The 22,650-nt window shown below is 40.0% G+C and overlaps 2 protein-coding genes across 4 annotated transcripts in view; one reads left to right on the forward strand and one right to left on the reverse strand.

Annotated features, from left to right (window-relative positions):
- Nucleotides 1-246: 246 nt before the first annotated feature.
- RPA3 (replication protein A3) lies at nt 247-4,275 on the reverse strand. The gene is made up of 4 exons (XM_041727969.1): nt 3,961-4,275; nt 2,496-2,570; nt 1,383-1,491; nt 247-646 (listed from the first exon to the last, which is right to left on the reverse strand). Exons 1-4 carry the CDS (start codon nt 4,057-4,059, stop codon nt 564-566), a joined length of 366 nt encoding a protein of 121 aa, XP_041583903.1. The 5' UTR covers nt 4,060-4,275; the 3' UTR covers nt 247-563.
- A 48-nt stretch (nt 4,276-4,323) lies between these two features.
- Nucleotides 4,324-22,650, forward strand: part of UMAD1 (UBAP1-MVB12-associated (UMA) domain containing 1) — a 233,195-nt gene continuing 214,868 nt past the window's right edge. Inside the window, exons 1-2 of one of the 3 annotated variants that reach the window (XM_041727966.1) lie at nt 4,331-4,436; nt 19,577-19,607. The gene's annotated coding sequence lies outside the window, so the exon portion shown is untranslated. Of the gene's footprint in view, nt 4,437-19,576; nt 19,608-22,650 lie in introns of all 3 variants that reach the window. The other 2 variants (XM_041727968.1, XM_041727967.1) reach the window with 2 other exon arrangements.

Consider the following 22,650-nt stretch of genomic DNA (forward strand, 5'->3'; position numbering starts at 1 on the left):
GAAGTAGCAAGGAAATTCTTTACAGTCAGCCTGGGGTTTCATTTGGTAGGTCTAAGTTTTGACCTTACAGCTATGAAATTCCAAGTCTGTGTTTGAATACATGACTACATGACTGAAAGAGTAAGAATGAAATTATCAACAGTATGTACCATTTCAGCTTTTAGTAGTAAAACAGAAAACTAAATTCAAGGCAACTGCTTTGTTCTTGCATCTGATCTGACCATATTACTGGAGACGGGATTCTTTTTTTTTTTTTTTTTGATTTTTATTTATTTATGATAGTCACACACACACAGAGAGAGGCAGAGACACAGGCAGAGGGAGAAGCAGGCTCCATGCACCGGGAGCCTGACATGGGATTCGATCCCGGGTGGAGACGGGATTCTTTAGGAGGACTTAAGTTTCAATATACAGACAGGTTTCATCAAAAGTGGGATATTGCAGTATTTCATAAGGTTAGGGAAATGAAATAAAAAAGAGAACAAGTTAAATATTAAAAATCACAGAAATCTCCCTCAAATATCAGGGGTTTACTATGACAGTCTTCAATGTGCTCATCAAGATCAATCATATTGCACAACCCCCAAAGGAAAAAACTGAGGAAACTCATGGGTAATTTTCACAGCTTCATTGTAAAGGCCAAGATCTGAAAAAAACATTTTAGCAAACATTTAGCAAAGATGTAACATTTATTTTCTAAAAGATTTCTACCTATTTTTCTTTTCTTTGCCTTTTAGAGATCAACTTATTATCACAATCTATCTTCTAAAACAGACAAGGATCAAATATTTATCTGTGGCTCTAAAAAATAAAAGACATGGGGTATAGGCAACTATTCATTTTGATATGCATTCTCCAGGCAGTTCTTGCCTGGCTTTAGGTGTTTTGCATTATTTGATGCTTTTGATACATATGTTAAAACAAACAAAAAACCATTAAATTTTTGTTTGCAATATGTTTTGAGTCTCCCTTCCCACAAAGTAATCTTTACTGAATTTCCTACATATACAAGCATTACTTAAAAGTGGGCAAAAATGTTCTCCCATTTTCCTCTGGGTTCAGAAGATTCCACAGAAATTGAAAGATGGGGACAGCCCAGGTGGCTCAGCGGTTTAGCGCTGCCTTCAGCCCAGGGTGTGATCCTGGAGACCTGGGATCAAGTCCCACATTGGGCTTCCTGCATGGAGCCTGCTTCTTCCCGTGCCTGTGTCTTTACCTCTCTCTCTCCCTGTGTCTCATGAATAAATAAATTAAAACAAAACAAAAAAAGAACTTGAAAGATGGTAGGACCGAGACTCAAGACCAAGACATCTCAAGCTAAAAATAAAATTGTTTTCCTCCTAATTACATGAAACTACTAAATACGAGAATGCTTTATTTACCGAAAGGATGGTTATCTTCTTTAAACTGGACATATGATGCACACATAATGGTTGCCTTGGCCGTTACTCTTCCAACTACTTCCACGATTCCAGAGATTTCTTCATCAAGCTAACACACAAAGAACAAATCGTCAACTTGGTGTTGTCACATTTTTTGTTGATAACTGGGAAAATGGTTACAATTTACTAATTTTTCATTTCATGTAACAAAAACATCTTAAAATTTATCAATGCAAAAACTGAACCGTAAGTTGTTAAAAATGTTTGACTACTTAATGTCAGCATGTCCAGTCCTATTACCTTTAGCAGTAGCTTCAGGTCCAAAGATCCAGTTAAGTGTTTAGTTGAAGACAAAATCACTTAAAAATAGTGAGAATGTCCACCATTTCTACAAGGAATAGTTTGTTTAAAAAAACCCATTGAAAGGAAACTTCCATTTTCTATCTCTGTATTCTGTATATGTTAATCAAGTAGCACATGGATTTGTCTTCATAAAAAAAAAAAAGAAAAAATTGAGTACAATAAATGTAAAATCTTAGAACAAGTGATAACTGAAGGTACATGTAAACAAAAATAGAAAGTACAATTTTAAAAATGTAAAATTCTTGAGGAAGGATAAAACGATTTAAACAAAAGTTTTTTTTTTTTAAATATTTTATTTATTTATTCATTAGAGACACAGAGAGAGAGAGAGAGAGAGAGAGAGAGAGAGAGAGAGAGGCAGAGACACAGGCAGAGGGAGAAGCAGGCTCCATGCAGGGAGCCCAATGTGGGACGCAATCCCAGGTCTCCAGGATCACGCCCTGGGCCGAAGGCAGGCGCCAAACCACTGAGCCACCCAGGGATCCCACAAAAGATTCTTTTAATGTGATTTTGTGGTCTTTCATAGGAATGGGAATTATCGCCCAGTTAAGGGATGTATTAAAAAATCATGGAGCCCAAAGAATTACTGGTTAGAAATGTAAAGGGATATATAATGTAAGAAGAGGAGCTAAGTTTAATTTTAGAGCAGTTTTTATAAGCTGGTCCTTTATCCATCTACTCCAAGAATCAGAAACATCAGCAAAATACAGAATAAACTACAAGATACACAGAATTAATACTTAAACATACGGGCTCCATCAACTCAATGGTTCCATTTTTTCCTTCTCCATCTGAAAGAATAAACATTTTTCCAGTGGGATGAATCTAAAAGAGAAACACAGTATTAAAAAAACCAACCACATAAACAAAACAAACTTTAAAAATCTCATTAAAATAAAAATATTAAAAGTTTGACAGAAGATAAGCAAATTGACCCAAACATATTTAGTCAATGCACACAAATCAACGTGTTTTTTTTTTTTTTTAAATCAACTGTTTTTGAACAAAACCTGGGGCCCCTGGATGGCTCAGTGGTTGAGCCTCTGCCTTTGGCTCAGGTCCTGATCCTAGGGTCCTAGGATGGAGTCCCCCAGCAGGCTTCTCACAGGGAGCTACTTCTCCTTCTGCCTGTGTCTCTGGCTCTTTCTGTGTGTCTCTCATGAATGAATGAATGAATAAATAAATAAATAAATCTGGCAACCCTGTGCTACAACAAATTAAAGGGGATCCATCCTAATGCTGGGATCTTCCAGTACTCATGAGTTAAACAGTATATATTACACCACAGGGTGTGTTTTAAAAATTACACCTGCGGGGGGGTGGTGGGGTGGGGGTGGTTCCTGCTTGGTTAGGTCCTAGAGCCTGGCACTCTTAACCTCAGGGTGGTGAGTTTGAGCTCTACCTTGAGGGTAGAGATTACTTGAAAAAAAAAAAAAATTAAGCATGATGAAGTAAAGAGAACTGGTTGTCAGAAGACTTGGGTTCTACTACAGATGTAAAGAGTGTGGTGAGATCTGGTTTGAGGCTGTGGCCTTAAGCAGTTAACCATACACTACTCCTACCCAGTTTCCCCTACCTGTGGGGTCGAGCAACACCTATTTCAGGATCAAGGCTGGAATGAGCTGCTAAGAGTTTACCCTAGACCCCCCCCCTCCGCCACCCCCTCCCAAGCTTTCTCGGTTCACGGATTCCCAAGCTTTGGGCCTGCCCGTCATCAGTGGGGTGAAGGTGCTGCACTCTAACACCGGCAGAAGAAAACAGACTGCTGTGGGGTCTGGAAGGGGCGATCGAAGACAGTTCATGGCGAAGTGACTTGAACGAGAAAACGAAGTTTGAGAGAAGACGGAACTGCATGACGAACAGAGCAGCTGAAACGTCTGGCTAAAGTAAGACCCGTAGAGTCGGGTCTCTAGTTTTCTTCTCGTTATCTACAAAATAGAGGGCCAGAGTGGAGGGCGCCAGGACTTAGGACGCAGCGCTTTCGGAAACGTCACGACGCCGCGCCATAAAACTGGCGCCAAAATGGGGCTGCAGTGCCTGAAAAGAGCGCAAAAAGTCCCCTTGCGTAAAACGAAGCCCCTAGGAGCGCAGCGATGCTCCACAGCCCGTCCTCCTTCACCCTCCCTTCCCACCCCAGGCTGCCGCCCCGCGGCCACGGGGCCCCCCTCGTCCCCCCGGTGCAAAGCACGGAGCCCAGGGCAGCGACGGCGCGCACCTTTTCCAGCCTCCCCACGAAGCAGACCGGCTTGTCGATGAACTGAGCCAGCATGCTGGCATTGATGCGCGACTTGGGCAACTCCATGACGTCCACCATGGCTGCGGCGCGAGCCCCGCGGCCGGCAGGAAACCGACGACCGAAGCGGCGCGCCCTGCGGCGACCAGGGGGCGCGGGACGCCGGCGCCAATCGGCGGAGGCCGGCACTCTCCCTCCACCAATCAAAGGCGCGGGAATTGCGATCGCGATCGCGCAGCCCCCGGAGCGGCCCCGGCAGGGAGGGCCGCTTCCGGAAGTGGGGATCGGCTGCCTAGTGACGCGCGGCGTCCCGGAAGTTGCCCGGGACCTCCGCGGACTGGGCCGCGGAGGCGGGGCTTGGACGGGGCGGGCGGGCGGCTGCCCGCCCGGCGAGATCCCGGAAGCAGGGTGTTGGGCTCCTGTGCGGCGGCGGCGGGGGACTGCGGCGCGAGCCTCAGGTAGCTCTTCTCGCGGGAGGCGCCGCAACCGCGCTGTTTCCCTTTCTCCCCCTCCGTCGGCGGATGCGGAAGAGAGAGGCGGGACTCGGGTCCTGCCGTGCCGCGGCTTTCTCGGTGCTGCGCACCGGCTCTTCGCGGTTCCCCGCCTCCCTCCCCGCTTCCCGGATCTGCGTGGGGAGCGCGGGGTTCGTGCTGCAGTCGAGGTGTCGGGTGTGTTTTGACACCGGCCCCTCCTGGGGACGGCAGGCGGGGTCGCCGGTGACCCTTCCCTGCCTCTGTCGGGCTCCTGCCGCTCACCGGCAGAGTCTGTGACTTAACGGCTCAAGCTGCGTCACTTGCCCTTCTGTCCCTCACCTGTTAGCAGAAGGGTTGACCTGATTATTTCTAGGACCCTTTCTAGCCCTGACAGCCTGGCCGCCCTAAGGACGTGAGACCTCCTCCGTGTTAGCAACAAACTAGCTTTTGGGAACGGGTTGTGGTTGGGGGCGGGGGGGGGGGGGGAGGATCACCGGGCTGGGAGAGGAGACGAATTTAAAGAACTGTTAGGTCCTGGACCGGTGAGCTCCTCCTTGAGATATGATTTCCCTATCAAAAAACAAAGGGGTTAGACAGCATGATCGTTTTTGCAAAATCCCTGCGAAGTTTTTGCCCTTGTGGTTCACGGACCCGTCCTGACTTCCCGGGGATGTTCCCCCCGTTGCTCCTCGCGCCCCAGGACTTGGAGGCAGGGAAGATCACCTGTTTCAGGGACCTTCGGGAGGAAGGGGGGATTCTTGAATCTGTCGCTGGTTCATGTTTTTGTTTTTGTTTTGTAGGTTTAGGGACTTTTTTGCTGGGATTGGTACCGCCTTGCCAGGAATTTTCTAGAATGAACGCTCATTAAAAAATGGGGGGGGGGGGAAACCAACAACTTTTCATTTGGAAAATGAGTGTGGATTTTCCTAAAACCTCCAGGTTGTCACTATTCAAATTTAGGTACTAGACGGAGTCTCCCAGGATTCTCCCAATTTTGTCTCATAGTTGCCTTAAGCAAAGACGATTCTTTTTGAGACTTCATGCTGCAATTTAAGATAGAGATCTAAGCACCTTAATTAAAGGATAGGCTCCCTCAGTGTCTATTTAGCTGAATATGTTTGTCTTTAATTCCATGGTCACTAAAACAGATTTAAAGGATTCCGTTAGTACGGTGCATGTTGTTTGTTGTATTGCAAGAATGGTTGTATTTTGTACAAATCAATCGAGTCTGCATTTTTTTGAGCAAAGCCTTGACGTCTTTTGCACTTCGGAGTTGCTTTGGAAAACAAATTGATGTTCATTATATACCATAGATAGAGGGTACCCATGAATATCTTTAATAGCAGCCCTTAACCTGTCAGATGCTAATGTCATTATTTTATTATACTTAAAAGATCACTTTTACATACCAATGGCCTTTTCTTAAAATTAAAAAAAAAAACAAAGATGAAGACTTGGAAGATAACTTTAAACATCGTTTTTTGGATATTTTTTTAGTATTTTTTTGTATTTTTTAAATATTATTTATTCATGGAGGCAGAGGGGGGCGGGTGGAGAGGGGCAGAGACACAGGCAGAGAGAGAAGCAGGCTCCATGCAGGGGGGCGGACATGGGACTCGAATCCAGGACTCCAGGATCGCGCCCCGGGCTGAAGACGGCGCTAAACCGCTGAGCCACTGGGGCTGCCCATGAGTAATTTAAAATGTATTATGCAATACATAATGCACATAGACGAGTATATATAGCTATTATGTATCCTTTCCAGAGAAATTAGATGAACTCACATGGATCCCTCATTCATCTTAAGAAACGTAACTTACGGGCAGCCCTAGTGGCTCAGCGGTTTAGCGCCGCCTTCAGCCCGGGGCGCGATCCTGGAGTCCCGGATTCGAGTCCCATGTCAGGCTCCCTGCATGGACTGGAGCCTGCGTCTCCCTCTGCCTGTGTCTCTTTTTCTCTCTCTCTATGTCTCTCATGCATAAACAAATAAAATCTTAAAAAAAAAAAAAAAGAAATGTAACTTAGCCAGTTAGTAGTCTGCACTTCTTCAGTTAAATCCTCCTCTAGAGGAACCACAAATAAACACTATCTTGACTTTTTTGTTAAGCACCCTAGGCTTTTCTATATAGTTTTATCACACATCTCCGTATTCCTAAATGGTACGTTTCATTTTGCTGAGTTTGACCTTTATATAAATGAAATCATACCATATATATCCTCTGACTTGTTTCTTTTGTTTGTTTTGAGATTAATCCATGTTGGCATATGTGGGTAGAGTTCATTCTTTTCATTCAGCTATTTTGCTCTGTTATTGGCTGACATTTTGCTTGTTTACAGTTCTTTTCTGTTGCTGTGAATGTTCTTGTACCTATTAGTTGGAGCAGTTGTGCAAAGGTATATTAGTAGAATTGATGGAAGATAGGGTGTGCATCTTCAGCTATACTAGTAAAATCAAATAAGTTAACCTTTGAACAACAGGTTTGAACTGCATGGGTCTACTTCTATGCAAATTTCTTCAATAAATATAGTACAGTACTGTAGATATATTTTCTCATGGTTTTCTTAATATTTTCTTTTTTTCTGGCTTACATATTTTAAGAATACAGCATATAATATGTATAACATACAAAGTATACATTAATCAATTGTTTATGGCTTCTGGTAAGGCTTCCTTTTAATAGATTATTAGTAGTTAGGTTTTGGGGAGAGTCCAGAATTATATGTGGATTTTCAACCGTAGGGGTGGATGGGATGCATATACCAACCACCCGTTGTTCAAGGTCAACTGTACTGTGCTAGAAATAGTTGTACCAATGTATTCTTTTATCAGAAGTATAGGAGAATTTCAGTTGATCCATATTTTTGGCAACTCTTAAAAGTTTTTTTTACCCCTGATCCGATGGATGTAAAGTGGTTTCATATTGTGGTCTTAATTTGCTTTCCCTGATTACTAAAAGATTGAACAGGGGCACCTGGGTGGCTCAGTGGTTGACCATCTGGCTTGGGCTCAGGTCATGATCCTAGAGCCCTGGGATCAAGTCCCACATTGGGCTCCTGGCAGGGAGCCTACTTTTCCCTCTGCCTGTGTCTCTGCCTCTCTTTCTGTGTGTCTCATGAATAAAGAAATAAAATCTTTAAAAAAAAATTGAACTTTTCAAATATTTCATGGCTAGTTGTGTTTGTCATTTTGTTGTTATTGGGGTCTTTTTCTTTTTTCCTTTCTTTCATTGGAAAGAGTTCTTTTAATATAGTTAAAATGCTTTTCCCTTTTGTTTAATATAGTTGAAAAAGTCCATTAAAAAAATCTAAGAATAGGAACTCCTGGGTGGCTCAGCGGTTAAATGCCTGCCTTTGGCTCAGGCCGTGATCCTGGAGTCCCAGGATCAAGTCCCACATCAGGCTCCCTGCATGGAGCCTGCTTCTCCCTCTGCTTGTGTCTCTGCCTCTTTCTCTGTGTCATTCTCATGACTAAATAAATAAAATCTTTAAAAAATTAGGAATGTTTTCATATTAAATACATTATATATATTTATTTATTACTATTCTTTAAATATTTTATTTATTGATGAGAGACACAGAGAGAAAGAGGCAGAGACATAGGCAGAGAGGGAGAAGCAGGCTCCATGCTGGAAGCTCGATGTCGGACTCGATCCCGGGACCTCGGGATCACAACCTGAGTCAAAGGCAGACGCCCAACCACTGAGCCACCCAGGCATCCTGACATTATATATTTAAAACTGTAGTTTTGCCTTTCCTTTTTAAAAAATACTCCATCATTTAGAATTGCATTTTTATGCATGTTGTCAGGTAGGTATCCAATTTCTTTTGTTTTTTTCATTTCCGTTGTCCCAGCATTATTTATTGATTACATCACCATTTGCAACCAACCTTTGGCATCACCTAAGTTTTCATCTCTGTGTGTGTGCTCCTCGGCTCCAGTTCTGTTCCATCGGTCTATTTGTCTCTGCACCAGGACCACTCTCTTCAGTACTGTAGTCTTATGATCATTTTTGATGTCTGGGGGGCAAATTTTTTGTCTTGCTGTGTTCTTCAGGAGTGACTTTGTTATTCTTGGCTCTCTGTGACTGTCTATAAATTTAGCTTATTGAGGTCAATGAAAAACCATGTTGAGATTTGATCATAGTTGCATCAAATCTTTGGATTGATTTCAGAAGTAACATCTTAACAACCACTCTTACTCTTCTTGACCTAATTAACATCCTTCCAAAAAATTTCATAATTTTCTATACAAAATTTTTGACTTTTAGATTAGATTTACTCCTAGCTACCTTGCTGTTGTTGCTAATATAAATAGTGTATATATATATATATATATATATATATATATATATATAAAGGTAAACATTTTAACTGATTGTTGCAGGTATACAGAAGTGCATTTGACTTCTTTCTGGCCATCCTGCTAAATTTTTATTTCTAGTAATATACTGTAGGATTCTTTTGGGTTTTCTAGTCATATGTGAATAATTATAGATTTATTTCTTAACCACTCTTGCATATTTTATTATTATTATTTTGCCTTTACCCAGTTTAGAGCTTCCAGTACCATTTGCATAGAAGTAGTGTTTCAGGTAAGATGGTGCTTGACTGTATAATTTAAAATATCTTAAATACTCAAAGTCTTAGTTTCACATGTTAAAAAAGTCCAGAGGCATGCAACTCAGCATACAGCTGTGTGGTAATGCCTCTAAGATATTAGGGACCCAGGTTCCTTTTGTCTTTCTCATCTATGATTCTCAATATCTGGCTCCATCCTTAAGCTCACTTCATAGGTCAGGAGAGGTGCTGAGCACCAGCCATCTTGTCTCCTTTCCAGGCAGTGAAGTGGGCAGGCAAAAGGGACACATCTCCTTGTAAGGAGCCTTTCTGAAAGTTCCCACAACTTGAAGTTCTACTTATTAGGTTAAAGACTTTCCCTTCTATTCCTGCTTTGATAAGAGTTTTAATTGAGTGGCTGTGGATGTTTGATCAGAGCTATTTTTTTTCCATAATTGAGATGATTGAAATGAATATATTTTCCAGTATTATCCCACTCTTGCATTCCCAGAAGAAACACAAGTTGGTTATATTTTCATTTATTATGTATTTCTGGATTTGCCTTGCTATTGTTTTGTTCAGGATTTTTGTATCCATATACATGAGTGAGTAATTTTTCTTTCTTGTATAGTCCTTGTATTAGTAAGGGTATACAAGGATATACAAGGATATACATGGCCTCATGAAATGAGTTGTGGAGTTTCCTGTATTCTCCAGGATTTTTTGTGAAGCTGGAATTATCTGTTCATTGACTGTTAGAATTCATGTTTAAAACATTCTGGGGGACAGCCTGGGTGGCTTAGTGGTTTAGCACTGCCTTCAGCCCAGGGTATAATCCTGGAGACCCAGGATGGAGTCCCATATCAGGCTCCCTGCATGGAGTCTGCTTCTCCCTCTGCCTGTGTCTCTGTCTGTCTCTCTCTGTGTGTGTGTGTGTGTCTCTCATGAATAAATAAATAACATCTTAAAAAAATAAAAAATAAAACATTCTGGGTCTCTAACCTATTGCTTTAGGCTATCCCACAAGTTTTCGTTCTATCAGTTCTATCCGAGTTTCTTAAATGTTACGTTTCATTTTGCTGGGTTTGACCTTTATATAAATGGAATCATACCATATATATCCTCTGACTTGTTTCTTTTGTTTGTTTTGAGATTAATCCATGTTGGCATATGTGGGTAGAGTTCATTCTTTTCATTCAGCTATTTTGCTCTGTTATTGGCTGACATTTTGCTTGTTTACAGTTCTTTTCTGTTGCTGTGAATGTTCTTGTACCTATTAGTTGGAGCAGTTGTGCAAAGGTATATTAGTAGAATTGATGGAAGATTGGGTGTGCATCTTCAGCTATACTAGTAAAATCAAATAAGTTAACCTTTGAACAACAGGTTTGAACTGCATGGGTCTACTTCTATGCAAATTTCTTCAATAAATATAGTACAGTACTGTAGATATATTTTCTCATGGTTTTCTTAATATTTTCTTTTTTTCTGGCTTACATATTTTAAGAATACAGCATATAATATGTATAACATACAAAGTATACATTAATCAATTGTTTATGGCTTCTGGTAAGGCTTCCTTTTAATAGATTATTAGTAGTTAGGTTTTGGGGAGAGTCCAGAATTATATGTGGATTTTCAACCGTAGGGGTGGATGGGATGCATATACCAACCACCCGTTGTTCAAGGTCAACTGTACTGTGCTAGAAATAGTTGTACCAATGTATTCTTTTATCAGAAGTATAGGAGAATTTCAGTTGATCCATATTTTTGGCAACTCTTAAAAGTTTTTTTTACCCCTGATCCGATGGATGTAAAGTGGTTTCATATTGTGGTCTTAATTTGCTTTCCCTGATTACTAAAAGATTGAACAGGGGCACCTGGGTGGCTCAGTGGTTGACCATCTGGCTTGGGCTCAGGTCATGATCCTAGAGCCCTGGGATCAAGTCCCACATTGGGCTCCTGGCAGGGAGCCTACTTTTCCCTCTGCCTGTGTCTCTGCCTCTCTTTCTGTGTGTCTCATGAATAAAGAAATAAAATCTTTAAAAAAAAATTGAACTTTTCAAATATTTAATGGCTAGTTGTGTTTGTCATTTTGTTGTTATTGGGGTCTTTTTCTTTTTTCCTTTCTTTCATTGGAAAGAGTTCTTTTAATATAGTTAAAATGCTTTTCCCTTTTGTTTAATATAGTTGAAAAAGTCCATTAAAAAAATCTAAGAATAGGAACTCCTGGGTGGCTCAGCGGTTAAATGCCTGCCTTTGGCTCAGGCCGTGATCCTGGAGTCCCAGGATCAAGTCCCACATCAGGCTCCCTGCATGGAGCCTGCTTCTCCCTCTGCTTGTGTCTCTGCCTCTTTCTCTGTGTCATTCTCATGACTAAATAAATAAAATCTTTAAAAAATTAGGAATGTTTTCATATTAAATACATTATATATATTTATTTATTACTATTCTTTAAATATTTTATTTATCGATGAGAGACACAGAGAGAAAGAGGCAGAGACATAGGCAGAGAGGGAGAAGCAGGCTCCATGCTGGAAGCTCGATGTCGGACTCGATCCCGGGACCTCGGGATCACAACCTGAGTCAAAGGCAGACGCCCAACCACTGAGCCACCCAGGCATCCCGACATTATATATTTAAAACTGTAGTTTTGCCTTTCCTTTTTAAAAAATACTCCATCATTTAGAATTGCATTTTTATGCATGTTGTCAGGTAGGTATCCAATTTCTTTTGTTTTTTTCATTTCCGTTGTCCCAGCATTATTTATTGATTACATCACCATTTGCAACCAACCTTTGGCATCACCTAAGTTTTCATCTCTGTGTGTGTGCTCCTCGGCTCCAGTTCTGTTCCATCGGTCTATTTGTCTCTGCACCAGGACCACTCTCTTCAGTACTGTAGTCTTATGATCATTTTTGATGTCTGGGGGGCAAATTTTTTGTCTTGCTGTGTTCTTCAGGAGTGACTTTGTTATTCTTGGCTCTCTGTGACTGTCTATAAATTTAGCTTATTGAGGTCAATGAAAAACCATGTTGAGATTTGATCATAGTTGCATCAAATCTTTGGATTGATTTCAGAAGTAACATCTTAACAACCACTCTTACTCTTCTTGACCTAATTAACATCCTTCCAAAAAATTTCATAATTTTCTATACAAAATTTTTGACTTTTAGATTAGATTTACTCCTAGCTACCTTGCTGTTGTTGCTAATATAAATAGTGTGTATATATATATATATATATATATATATATATATATATATATAAAGGTAAAGATTTTAACTGATTGTTGCAGGTATACAGAAGTGCATTTGACTTCTTTCTGGCCATCCTGCTAAATTTTTATTTCTAGTAATATACTGTAGGATTCTTTTGGGTTTTCTAGTCATATGTGAATAATTATAGATTTATTTCTTAACCACTCTTGCATATTTTATTATTATTATTTTGCCTTTACCCAGTTTAGAGCTTCCAGTACCATTTGCATAGAAGTAGTGTTTCAGGTAAGATGGTGCTTGACTGTATAATTTAAAATATCTTAAATACTCAAAGTCTTAGTTTCACATGTTAAAAAAGTCCAGAGGCATGCAACTCAGCATACAGCTGTGTGGTAATGCCTCTAAGATATTAGGGACCCAGGTTCCTTTTGTCTTTCTCATCTATGATTCTCAATATCTGGCTCCATCCTTAAGCTCACTTCATAGGTCAGGAGAGGTGCTGAGCACCAGCCATCTTGTCTCCTTTCCAGGCAGTGAAGTGGGCAGGCAAAAGGGACACATCTCCTTGTAAGGAGCCTTTCTGAAAGTTCCCACAACTTGAAGTTCTACTTATTAGGTTAAAGACTTTCCCTTCTATTCCTGCTTTGATAAGAGTTTTAATTGAGTGGCTGTGGATGTTTGATCAGAGCTATTTTTTTTCCATAATTGAGATGATTGAAATGAATATATTTTCCAGTATTATCCCACTCTTGCATTCCCAGAAGAAACACAAGTTGGTTATATTTTCATTTATTATGTATTTCTGGATTTGCCTTGCTATTGTTTTGTTCAGGATTTTTGTATCCATATACATGAGTGAGTAATTTTTCTTTCTTGTATAGTCCTTGTATTAGTAAGGGTATACAAGGATATACAAGGATATACATGGCCTCATGAAATGAGTTGTGGAGTTTCCTGTATTCTCCAGGATTTTTTGTGAAGCTGGAATTATCTGTTCATTGACTGTTAGAATTCATGTTTAAAACATTCTGGGGGACAGCCTGGGTGGCTTAGTGGTTTAGCACTGCCTTCAGCCCAGGGTATAATCCTGGAGACCCAGGATGGAGTCCCATATCAGGCTCCCTGCATGGAGTCTGCTTCTCCCTCTGCCTGTGTCTCTGTCTGTCTCTCTGTGTGTGTGTGTGTGTGTGTGTCTCTCATGAATAAATAAATAACATCTTAAAAAAAATAAAAAATAAAACATTCTGGGTCTCTACCTATTGCTTTAGGCATATCCCACAAGTTTTCGTTCTATCAAGTTCTAAATATTTTCGAGTTTCCAACATATTTCTTTTTTTGACTCATAGGTTTTTATTTCCAAACGTAGAGGTTTTATTTATTAAATTTTATTGTGTTGTTAATTTTTAACATAATTGCATTATAATCAAATGAAGTGTTCTGATACTAGTGCTTTAAACGTATATGAGATTTGCTTTAAGGCTTATCAAGCACGTTTTGTAAATGTTTCACATATGCTTAAAAAATGGTATTTTCCAGTTGTTGGATCAAGCTTGTTAATTGCAGTATTCTTTTTTTTTTTTTTAATTTAATTTATTTATAGAGACACACACACACACACACACAGAGGCAGAGACACAGGCAGAGGGAGAAGCAGGCTCCATGCAGGGAGCCCGACGTGGGACTCGATCCTGGATCTCCAGGATCACACCCCGGGCTGCAGGAAGCGCTAAACCACTGCGCCACTGAGGCTGCCCAGTTAATTGCAGTATTCAACTATTTCATCTACCTTTTGTCTAGCTCATGTTTCAAAAATTGAGATAATTGTATTAAAAGTATCTTACAGGGGATCCCTAGGTGGCTCAGTGGTTTGGCGCCTGCCTTTGGCTCAGGGTGCGATCCGGGATCAAGTCCCCCGTCGGGCTCCCTGCAGGAGCCTGCTTCTCCCTCTGCCTGTGTCTCTGCCTCTCTCTGTCTCTCTGTCTATCATGAATAAATAAATAAAATATTTAAAAAATAAATAAAAGTATCTTACAGATAGTAGCAGTGGCAGTTTCTCCTTGATTCTGATGATTAAAAAAAAATTTTATTGGAGTTCAATTTGCCAACATGTAACATAACACCCAGTGCTCATCCTGCCAAGTGCCCCCCTCAGTGCCCATCACCCAGTCACCCCAACCCCCTGCCTACTTGCCCTTCCACTACCCCTTGTTCATTTCCCAGAGTTAGGTGTCTCTCATGTTCTGTTACCCTCACTGATATTTTCACTCATTTTCTCCCCTTTCCCTTTATTCCCTTTCACTAATTTTTATATTCCCCAAGTGAATGAGACCATATAATGTTTGTCCTTTTCCAATTGACTTATTTCACTCAGCATAATACCCTCCAGGTCCCTCCATGTCGATGCAAATAGTGGGTATTTGTATTTCTAATGGCTGAGTAATATTCCATTATATACATAGACCACATCTTCTTTATCCATTCATCTTTCGATGGACACCGAGGCTCCTTCCACAGTTTGGCTATTGTGGACATTGCTGCTAGAAACATCAGGGTGCAGGTGTCCTGGCGTTTCCCTGCATCTGTATCTTTGGGGTAAATCCCCAGCAGTGCAATTGCTGGGTCATAGGGCAGATCTATTTTCAACTCTTTGCTGAACCTCCACACAGTTTTCCAGAGTGGCTATGCCAGTTCACATTCCCACCAACAGTGTAAGAGGGTTCCCCTTTCTCCACATCCTCTCCAACATTTGTTGTTTCCTGCCTTGTTAATTTTCCCCATTCTCACTGGTGTGAGGTGGTATCTCATTGTGGTTTTGATTTGTATTTCCCTGATGGCCAGTGATGCGGAGCATTTTCTCATGTGCTTGTTGACCATGTCTATGTCTTCCTCTGTGAAATTTCTGTTCATGTCTTTTGCCCATTTCATGATTGGATTGTTTGTTTCTTTGCTGTTGAGTTTCATAAGTTTTTTATAGATCTTGGATACTAGTCCCTTATCTGATACGTCATTTGCAAATATCTTCTCCCATTCTGTAGGTTGTCTTTTAGTTTTGTTGACTGTTTCTTTTGCTGTGCAAAAGCTTCTTATCTTTATGAAGTCCCAATAATTCATTTTGCTTTTGTTTCTCTTGCCTTATTCTGACGATTTGTATAATCTATTTTTGAAGATTTATTATTCGACACATACAAGGTAGGGATTTTGAAGTAAAATGATGAGATGAAGTAAAGACTATCTCAAAGCATGCTTTTCAGCTTGACTTTAATTTTGTCAGCTACTTCTATAGACACAGCTTTTGGTTAGAATTTGTATCTTTTTTTCCATCCTGTGCTTCACCAGGGGGAGACAGGGTGTGGATGCTCATTTCTTTCTCTCTCCTGTGGCCTATCAGAAAGCTGACTTGGCAGGTCTCAGCTTTAGGGAAGAATAGGCTGATAGCAGCCTGTGCGGCCCAGTGGTTCCCTTCCCTTAACAAGGCACTGCCTTCACTAGGAGGTGTCTATTGTGACAGAAGTGCCCAAAGGTGTGGGGCTGGATTCCTTTCTGGGGCAACACTGGTGTTTGGCAGATCACGAGTGCATTGCCACTTTTCTGTTATATTTTCTCGTGTAAAATATTCATATTGTATAGGGTACTTGTATTTGGGTGTGTGTTGACCTGATAACTTTCAACTTTTCTATGTCCTCCTGTTTTAGATGTGTCCCTTGTAAACAGTGCATATAGCTGGAGGTTTAGTTTTTCTTTTGTCTATTTACATTGATTGTGGCTACTGATATTTTTGGATTTGTTTCTATAACCATTTTGTGCATCTTGTGTGTTCTGCTTTTCCTGTTGTCTGTTTTTTCTTGTCCTTTGCTTTCTTTTAACTTGCCTTTTTAATTTTTTTCCTTAATTCCATTTTATTCCTTTGTATTAGTTCAAATGTTGTGTATTGCTTTTACAATTTTTATGGTCATCTTTTAATATGTCTATTAAAGTCTTAAGTTACTTTACTGTGTCAAGCAAAGAACCTATATCTCCATTTACCTTTTTCCCTATTTAAAAAAAATATTTCTGTATTTATTTTAAGGGAGAGAATGAGAGCAGGGAGAGGAGCGGAGAGAGAGGGAGAGAAAAACTCAAGCAGTCTCTGTGCTGAGTGTGGAGCTCCACTTGGGGCTTGACCTCATGACCCCAAGCAAGATCATGACCTGAGGCAAAATCAAGAGTCAGACGCTTCAACCCACTGAGCCACCCAAGCACCCCTTCCTATTTTTTAAAAAAGATTTATTTATTTATTCACGAGAGACAGAGAGGTAGAGACACAGGCAGAGGGAGAAGCAGGCTCCCCACCAAGAGCCCAATGTAAGACTCGATCCTGGACCCTGGGATCACTCCCTGAGCTGAAGGCAGACGCTCAACTGCTGAGTCATCCAGGTGTCTCACCCCTTCCTATTTTTATGCTGCTGTCTAGAGTTTTAGTTCTGTCTTGATTTCTTATAACTCCACAAACTTGGCATCATTATTGCTTTATGCAGTTGCTGTTACTTGGAATTATTCACATATTTATCACTTATAACTTAGTTTTACGTTTCACCCTTTTTTCTGGTATTATTTCTCTTCTTTTTGAATCTTTGGTAATAAACTTTATTGGTCCCGTTTTTCTGAATATGTTTATTTTATCATTGTTCTCAAAAGATAAGTTTGCCTCTTCTTTCTGTGGAATAGAGTTCTAAGCAAACAGTTACTTTCTTTCAAAACTACTTTTGTATTGTTTTACCCTTATAATACTTTTCCTTAGAACTGTGACTATGTTGTAAGCTGTCACGTCTCTTTATCTGCTTGATCCTCAGTTTGTCTTTGGTGTGATCCTTAGTTTGTCTTTGGTGTTCTGCAATTTTACTGTGTAATGTATCCTGATATGGGTTTCTCTCATTTAGTTTGCTGGCTGATATATTGTGCTTCAGGAATCTGATAATTTTTGTCTTTATCAGTACTGGGATGTTTTTAACCATCATTGCTTTGAATACAGCCTCTCTCCTATAATCTAGATCCTTCTGGAACTCAGAAGTAAGAAGTATATTCTCATGTGCTGTTGACCTCTGTTTTAGGATTCATTGGTTTTGATTCTTTGTGTTGAATTCTGGATAATATCTTTCATATCTTCCAGTTTACTAATTCCTTATGCAGTTGTGAGTCATTTGCTCTATCTAAATGCCCTAATTTCTTTCTTTCTTTCTTTTCTTTCCTGTTTGGTTCTTTTTACAAATCTTAGTAGTTCTTATTGATATTATTTTGTCATTGTTTCAGGTTTCCTTTTATTTTTTTTTTAATTTTTTAAAATTTATTTATGATAGTCACAGAGAGAGAGAGAGAGAGAGAGAGGCAGAGACACAGGCAGAGGGAGAAGCAGGCTCCATGCACCGGGAGCCTGATATGGGATTCGATCCCGGGTCTCCAGGATCGCGCCCTGGGCCAAAGGCAGGCGCCAAACCGCTGCGCCACCCAGGGATCCCTCAGGTTTCCTTTTATTCAAATATTACAGAATATATGATGAATCTGTTTATAATTTAGTTTTGCTACCCAAGGTCTTTATGGGTCTCATTCTGTAGGGTTTTGGATTCTGTTGACTTTTCCTTGCTGTGACTTGTTTCTTCATTTGTATTGTAATTTTTGATTATGAGCTCATGTTTCTTGGAAGTTTTTGGTGAATTCCTTGAGATTTAGTTTGAGAGTTTGTTTCTTCACAGATTTGTGTTTCCTACTTCCCTAGGTGTTTGGGCCCCAGAGGTTGTCCTTGTCCCTGTGGAGCATGGGTCATTAAAACCCAGACTTTTGCCATCAGAAATCAGCAGTGGCCACTGGGTAAATAGTAGCTTTAGGACTGGCATATACTCCTGTGGATTTGTAGGTTTATATCCTTTCTGGCTTGTATAGGATTTCTTTAGTGTTTTGTTGGCTTGGGCATACGTTAAAAAAAGGCATATTTATATTTAAGACATTACCACAAATACTCTTCATCCTTTCACACAATCAAAAACAAATATAAGCTGGTTTAGAATGTGCATTCATTAGATAGGATTTCAAAAGATATAAAATGTGTCAGGAAGCATAGTAATGAATTCTGGGTCAGTTGGACTTCTTGGTCAGTCCCCTTTGATTGTGTGATTCATGGAAATTTGAGTCAGACTTTGACATATTGTTGACAGAGCTATTGCCAGTTTTTATCTTATGTTTCTTTTTGTGCATTTTGATGAAAACAGGAAGGAGGTAAAACAGCCAGCTTTCTTGTTTTCTCAGAAGTCTGAAGCAAGTGTTAAGACAGATAGCAGTACTTTATGACTAGACTATTAGCAACTTGTTAGGCACTTAACAGTGCTAGTGCCAGTTTTACACAGGACTCAGCACCCATGCTTTGTACCCACTGGCATGGGAGAGGTGATAGAGAAGCAGGTCAAGATGCAGCAACTAGACTGGGTACTTCTTCTTTTGGAGAAAGTGCCTTGTCTTTTTTTTTCCTCTAGGGTTTAGCACCATGCCTGGCTGGTATTTGGCCTTCAGAACATCTTGGTTGAATGAATTAAAAAGTGAGCAGTTGAAGAAGCAACTGAATTTTAGCAATTTATTTATTTATTTAGTTAGTTTTTTAAGTAGGCTCCAGGTCCATCATGTGGCTTGAACTCATGATGCTAAGATCGAGAGTCATATGCTCTATGGATGGAGCCAGCCAGGCACCCCATAACAGTTTGCTTTTAGGGGATCCCTGGGTGGCGCAGCGGTTTGGCGCCTGCCTTTGGCCCAGGGCGCGATCCTGGAGAGCCGGGATCGAATCCCACATCGGGCTCCCGGTGCATGGAGCCTGCTTCTCCCTCTGCCTGTGTCTCTGCCTCTCTCTCTTTCTCTCTCTGTGACTATCATAAATAAATAAAATGTTTAAAAAAAAAAACAAAAAAAAAAAACAAAAAAACAGTTTGCTTTTATTTAGAGATGAAGTAAAGACTTGTGATGATACATTTAGGTTGTTTTGAAAGTCAAAGGACCCCTTCTTTTTTGTGAGGGGACAGGGAGAGGACCACCCTGTATGCACCAGGCAGCAAGTTCTTGCCAGACAGTGAATCTGCTGGTACCTTGATCATGAACTTCCCAGCCTCCAGAATTATGAAATATAAATCTACTGTTTGTAAGTTAAAAAAAGAGAAGAAAAGAAAAGAAAATGACAGACTTTTATAGGCAATTTTGTGAGTGAGTCCTTTTGGAAGTTGAATGTGTTGGCTCCTGTTGTGTGTTAAATATATTTAAGTGAGCAGATAGAGCAATTTGAAAACCTGCCCTGAAAGTTTTATTATTTTAATCTATTTTTTTTATTCATTCTAGGTTTCCCTGTGCTGTAGAGAGTTGTAAAGAGGTATGACTTTACACCATTCTCCCTTAAGACAGAATTCTCCCATAGAACATTATTTAAATATGCCCCAGGCTATTTTTTTGTGAAAAGATGCTTTAAAAAAAAAAGATTTTATTTATTTATTCATGAGAGAAACAGAGAGAGAGAGGCAGAGACACAGGCAGGGAGAAGCAGGCTCCATGCAGGAAGCTTGATATGGGACTAGATCCCAGGATCATACCCTGGGCCAAAGGCAAAAGCTCAACCACTGAGTCACCCAGGTATCCCAAGAGATGCTTTTTTTAAATAAAAAATTTTTTTAAATTTTTTTATTATGATAGTCACAGAGAGAGAGAGAGGCAGAGACACAGGCAGAGGGAGAAGCAGGCTCCATGCACCAGGAGCCCGACGTGGGACTCGATCCCGGGTCTCCAGGATCGTGCCCTGGGCCAAAGGCAGGCGCCAAACTGCTGCGCCACCCAGGGATCCCCCCCAGAGATGCTTTTTGATAGAGTTGTCTGAAGTCTTTTTCAGAATGTTTTTCATTTCAGAGTAGCAACGTTGAGTACAGTGGTTAGAAATTCGTATTGTGTTCCTAGGAATCTGTGTTATTTAAAGCAAAACTTAACTAGTTTTGGGACACCTGGCTGGCTCAGTTGGTAGAGCATGTGACTCTTGATCTTGGGGTTGTGAATTCGAGTCCAATGTCGGGGGTACAGTTTAATTTAAAAAAATCATTAAAAAAATTCTTGAATGGCTTTTTTTTTGGTGGCAGTTATATAGAATTATGTGGTAGCTCTTCTCAAACATAAAAATTTATTATTGTATCATTACATTAGAAGAGTCAGGGTAACACTAAAACTTGACTCAAAATTAAGTTCTTGGTCAGTGAATAAGATCCAAATGATAGAAATTCTAAGGGAAATTTGTTTAAGCTCTTGAAAGGCAGCACCTTTATCTTCTAAATTTCTGTATCTCCCCATACTACTTAGCATCTTTCTTTAGAAAAAAAATAAATCTATAGTTTTCACATGTCACCACATTAAAGAGGGAATTAAAAAAATAAAACCTCTTGAAATTAAGATGTCTGCTGACTGGAGTACATCACATATTAGGTAATCACACCCATCTGTAGAGGAGCAGGTTATAGTGAAGAATTATCTGGCCAAATACTAAGAGTGAAGAGCTTGAGAAACCCTGGTTTAATGTAATGGAAGATTTTACCTTCCTTCCTGCCCCTCCCCACCGGCTGCCAATTTTAAGTTCTAGTTAGTTAACATACAATGAAGTATTGGTTTCTTGAGTAGAATTCAGTGGTTCATCACTTACATACAACACCCAGTACTCATCATAACAAGTGCCGTCCTTGTTAGGATGAGCATTACCTACCCATGATGATATCCATCACCCATCTAGACCATCTCCTACCCATCTCCCTCCATTAACCCTCAATTTATTCTCTATCTTAAGAGTCTGTTATGATTTGTTTCCCTTTCTCCTTTTTTCCCCTCCTCCCATATGTTCATCTGTTTTGTTTCTTAAATTGCACATATGAGTAAAATCACATGGTATTTGTTTTTCTCTGATTTATTTCACTTAGCATTATACCTTCTAGCTCTATCCACATCATTGCAAATGCAAGATTTCATTCTTTTTGATGGCTGGGTAATATTCCACTCTATCTATCTATCTATCTATCTATCTATCTATCTATCTATCTATCTATCTATCTATCTCACATCTTTATCCATTCATCAGTCAGTGGATGTTTGGGCTTTTTCCATAGTTACTGCTGTGAACATCAGGGTGCATGTAGCCCTTTGAATCTGTATTTTTGTATTCTTGGGTAAATACCTAGTACTGTTAATTGCTGAATACTTGGGTCGTTCTATTTTTAACTTTTTGAGGAACCTCCATACTTTTTCCAGAATGGCTACAGTTTGCATTCCTACCAACAGTGCAAGAGAGTTCACCTTTTCCCACGTCCCGGCCAATACCTTTTGTTTCCTGTGTTGTTAGTTTTAGCCATCGTGACAGGTATGAGATGGTATCTCATTGTGGTTTTGATTTGTATTTTCCTGATGACGAATGATATTGAGCATCTTTTCATGTGTCTTTTAACCATCTGGATGTTTACCCATGTCTTCTGCCTATGAACTGGATTATTTGTTCTTTGGGTGTTGAGTTTGTTAAGTTCTTTGTAGATTTTGAGTACTAACCCTTTATCAGATATGTCGTTTGTAGATATCTTCTCCCATTCCATAGACTGCCTTTTAGTTTTGATTGTTTCCTTCACTGTGCAGAAGGTTTTTATCTTGATGAAGTCCCAATAGTTCATTTTTGCTTTTGTTTCTACTCCCTCTGGTGACATGTCTAATAAGAAGTTACTATGGCCAAGGTCAAAGAGGTTTCTGCTTGTGTTCACCTCTAGGATTTTTGATGGTTTCCTGTCTCACATTTTGGGCTTTCATCCATTTTGAATTTATTTTGGTGTATGCTGTAAGAAAGTGGCCCAGTTTCATTCTTCTGTGTGTTGCTATTCAGTTTTGCCAACACCATTTTTTGAAGAGACTTTTTTTTCCATTGAATATTATTTCCTGCATTGCTGAAGATTAGTTGACCTTATAGTTAGTTGTGGGTCCATTTGTGGGTCCATTTCGGCATTTTTCTCTTCTGTTGCATTGATCTCTGTGTCTATTTTTGTGCCAGTACCATAATGTCTTGATAATATGGATTATATGCTTTGTAATATGGATTAAAGTCCAGAATTGTGATGCCTCCAGCTTTGTTTTTCTTTTTCAGTGTTGCTTTGACTCTTCAGGGTCTTTTATGGTTCTGTACAAGTGTTAGGCTTTGTTTTAGCTCTGTGAAAAATGCTGGTGGTATTTTGATGGGAATTGCATTAAATGTGTAGATTGCTTGGGGTAGTATAGACATTTTAACAATGTTTTTTCTTCTAATCTTTTTTTTTTAATTTTTATTTACTTATGATAGTCACAGAGAGAGAGAGAGAGAGAGAGAGAGAGAGGCAGAGACACAGGCAGAGGGAGAAGCAGGCTCCATGCAC

This window comes from Vulpes lagopus, chromosome 13 (genome assembly GCF_018345385.1).
Source record: "Vulpes lagopus strain Blue_001 chromosome 13, ASM1834538v1, whole genome shotgun sequence".
NCBI lineage: Eukaryota > Metazoa > Chordata > Mammalia > Carnivora > Canidae > Vulpes > Vulpes lagopus.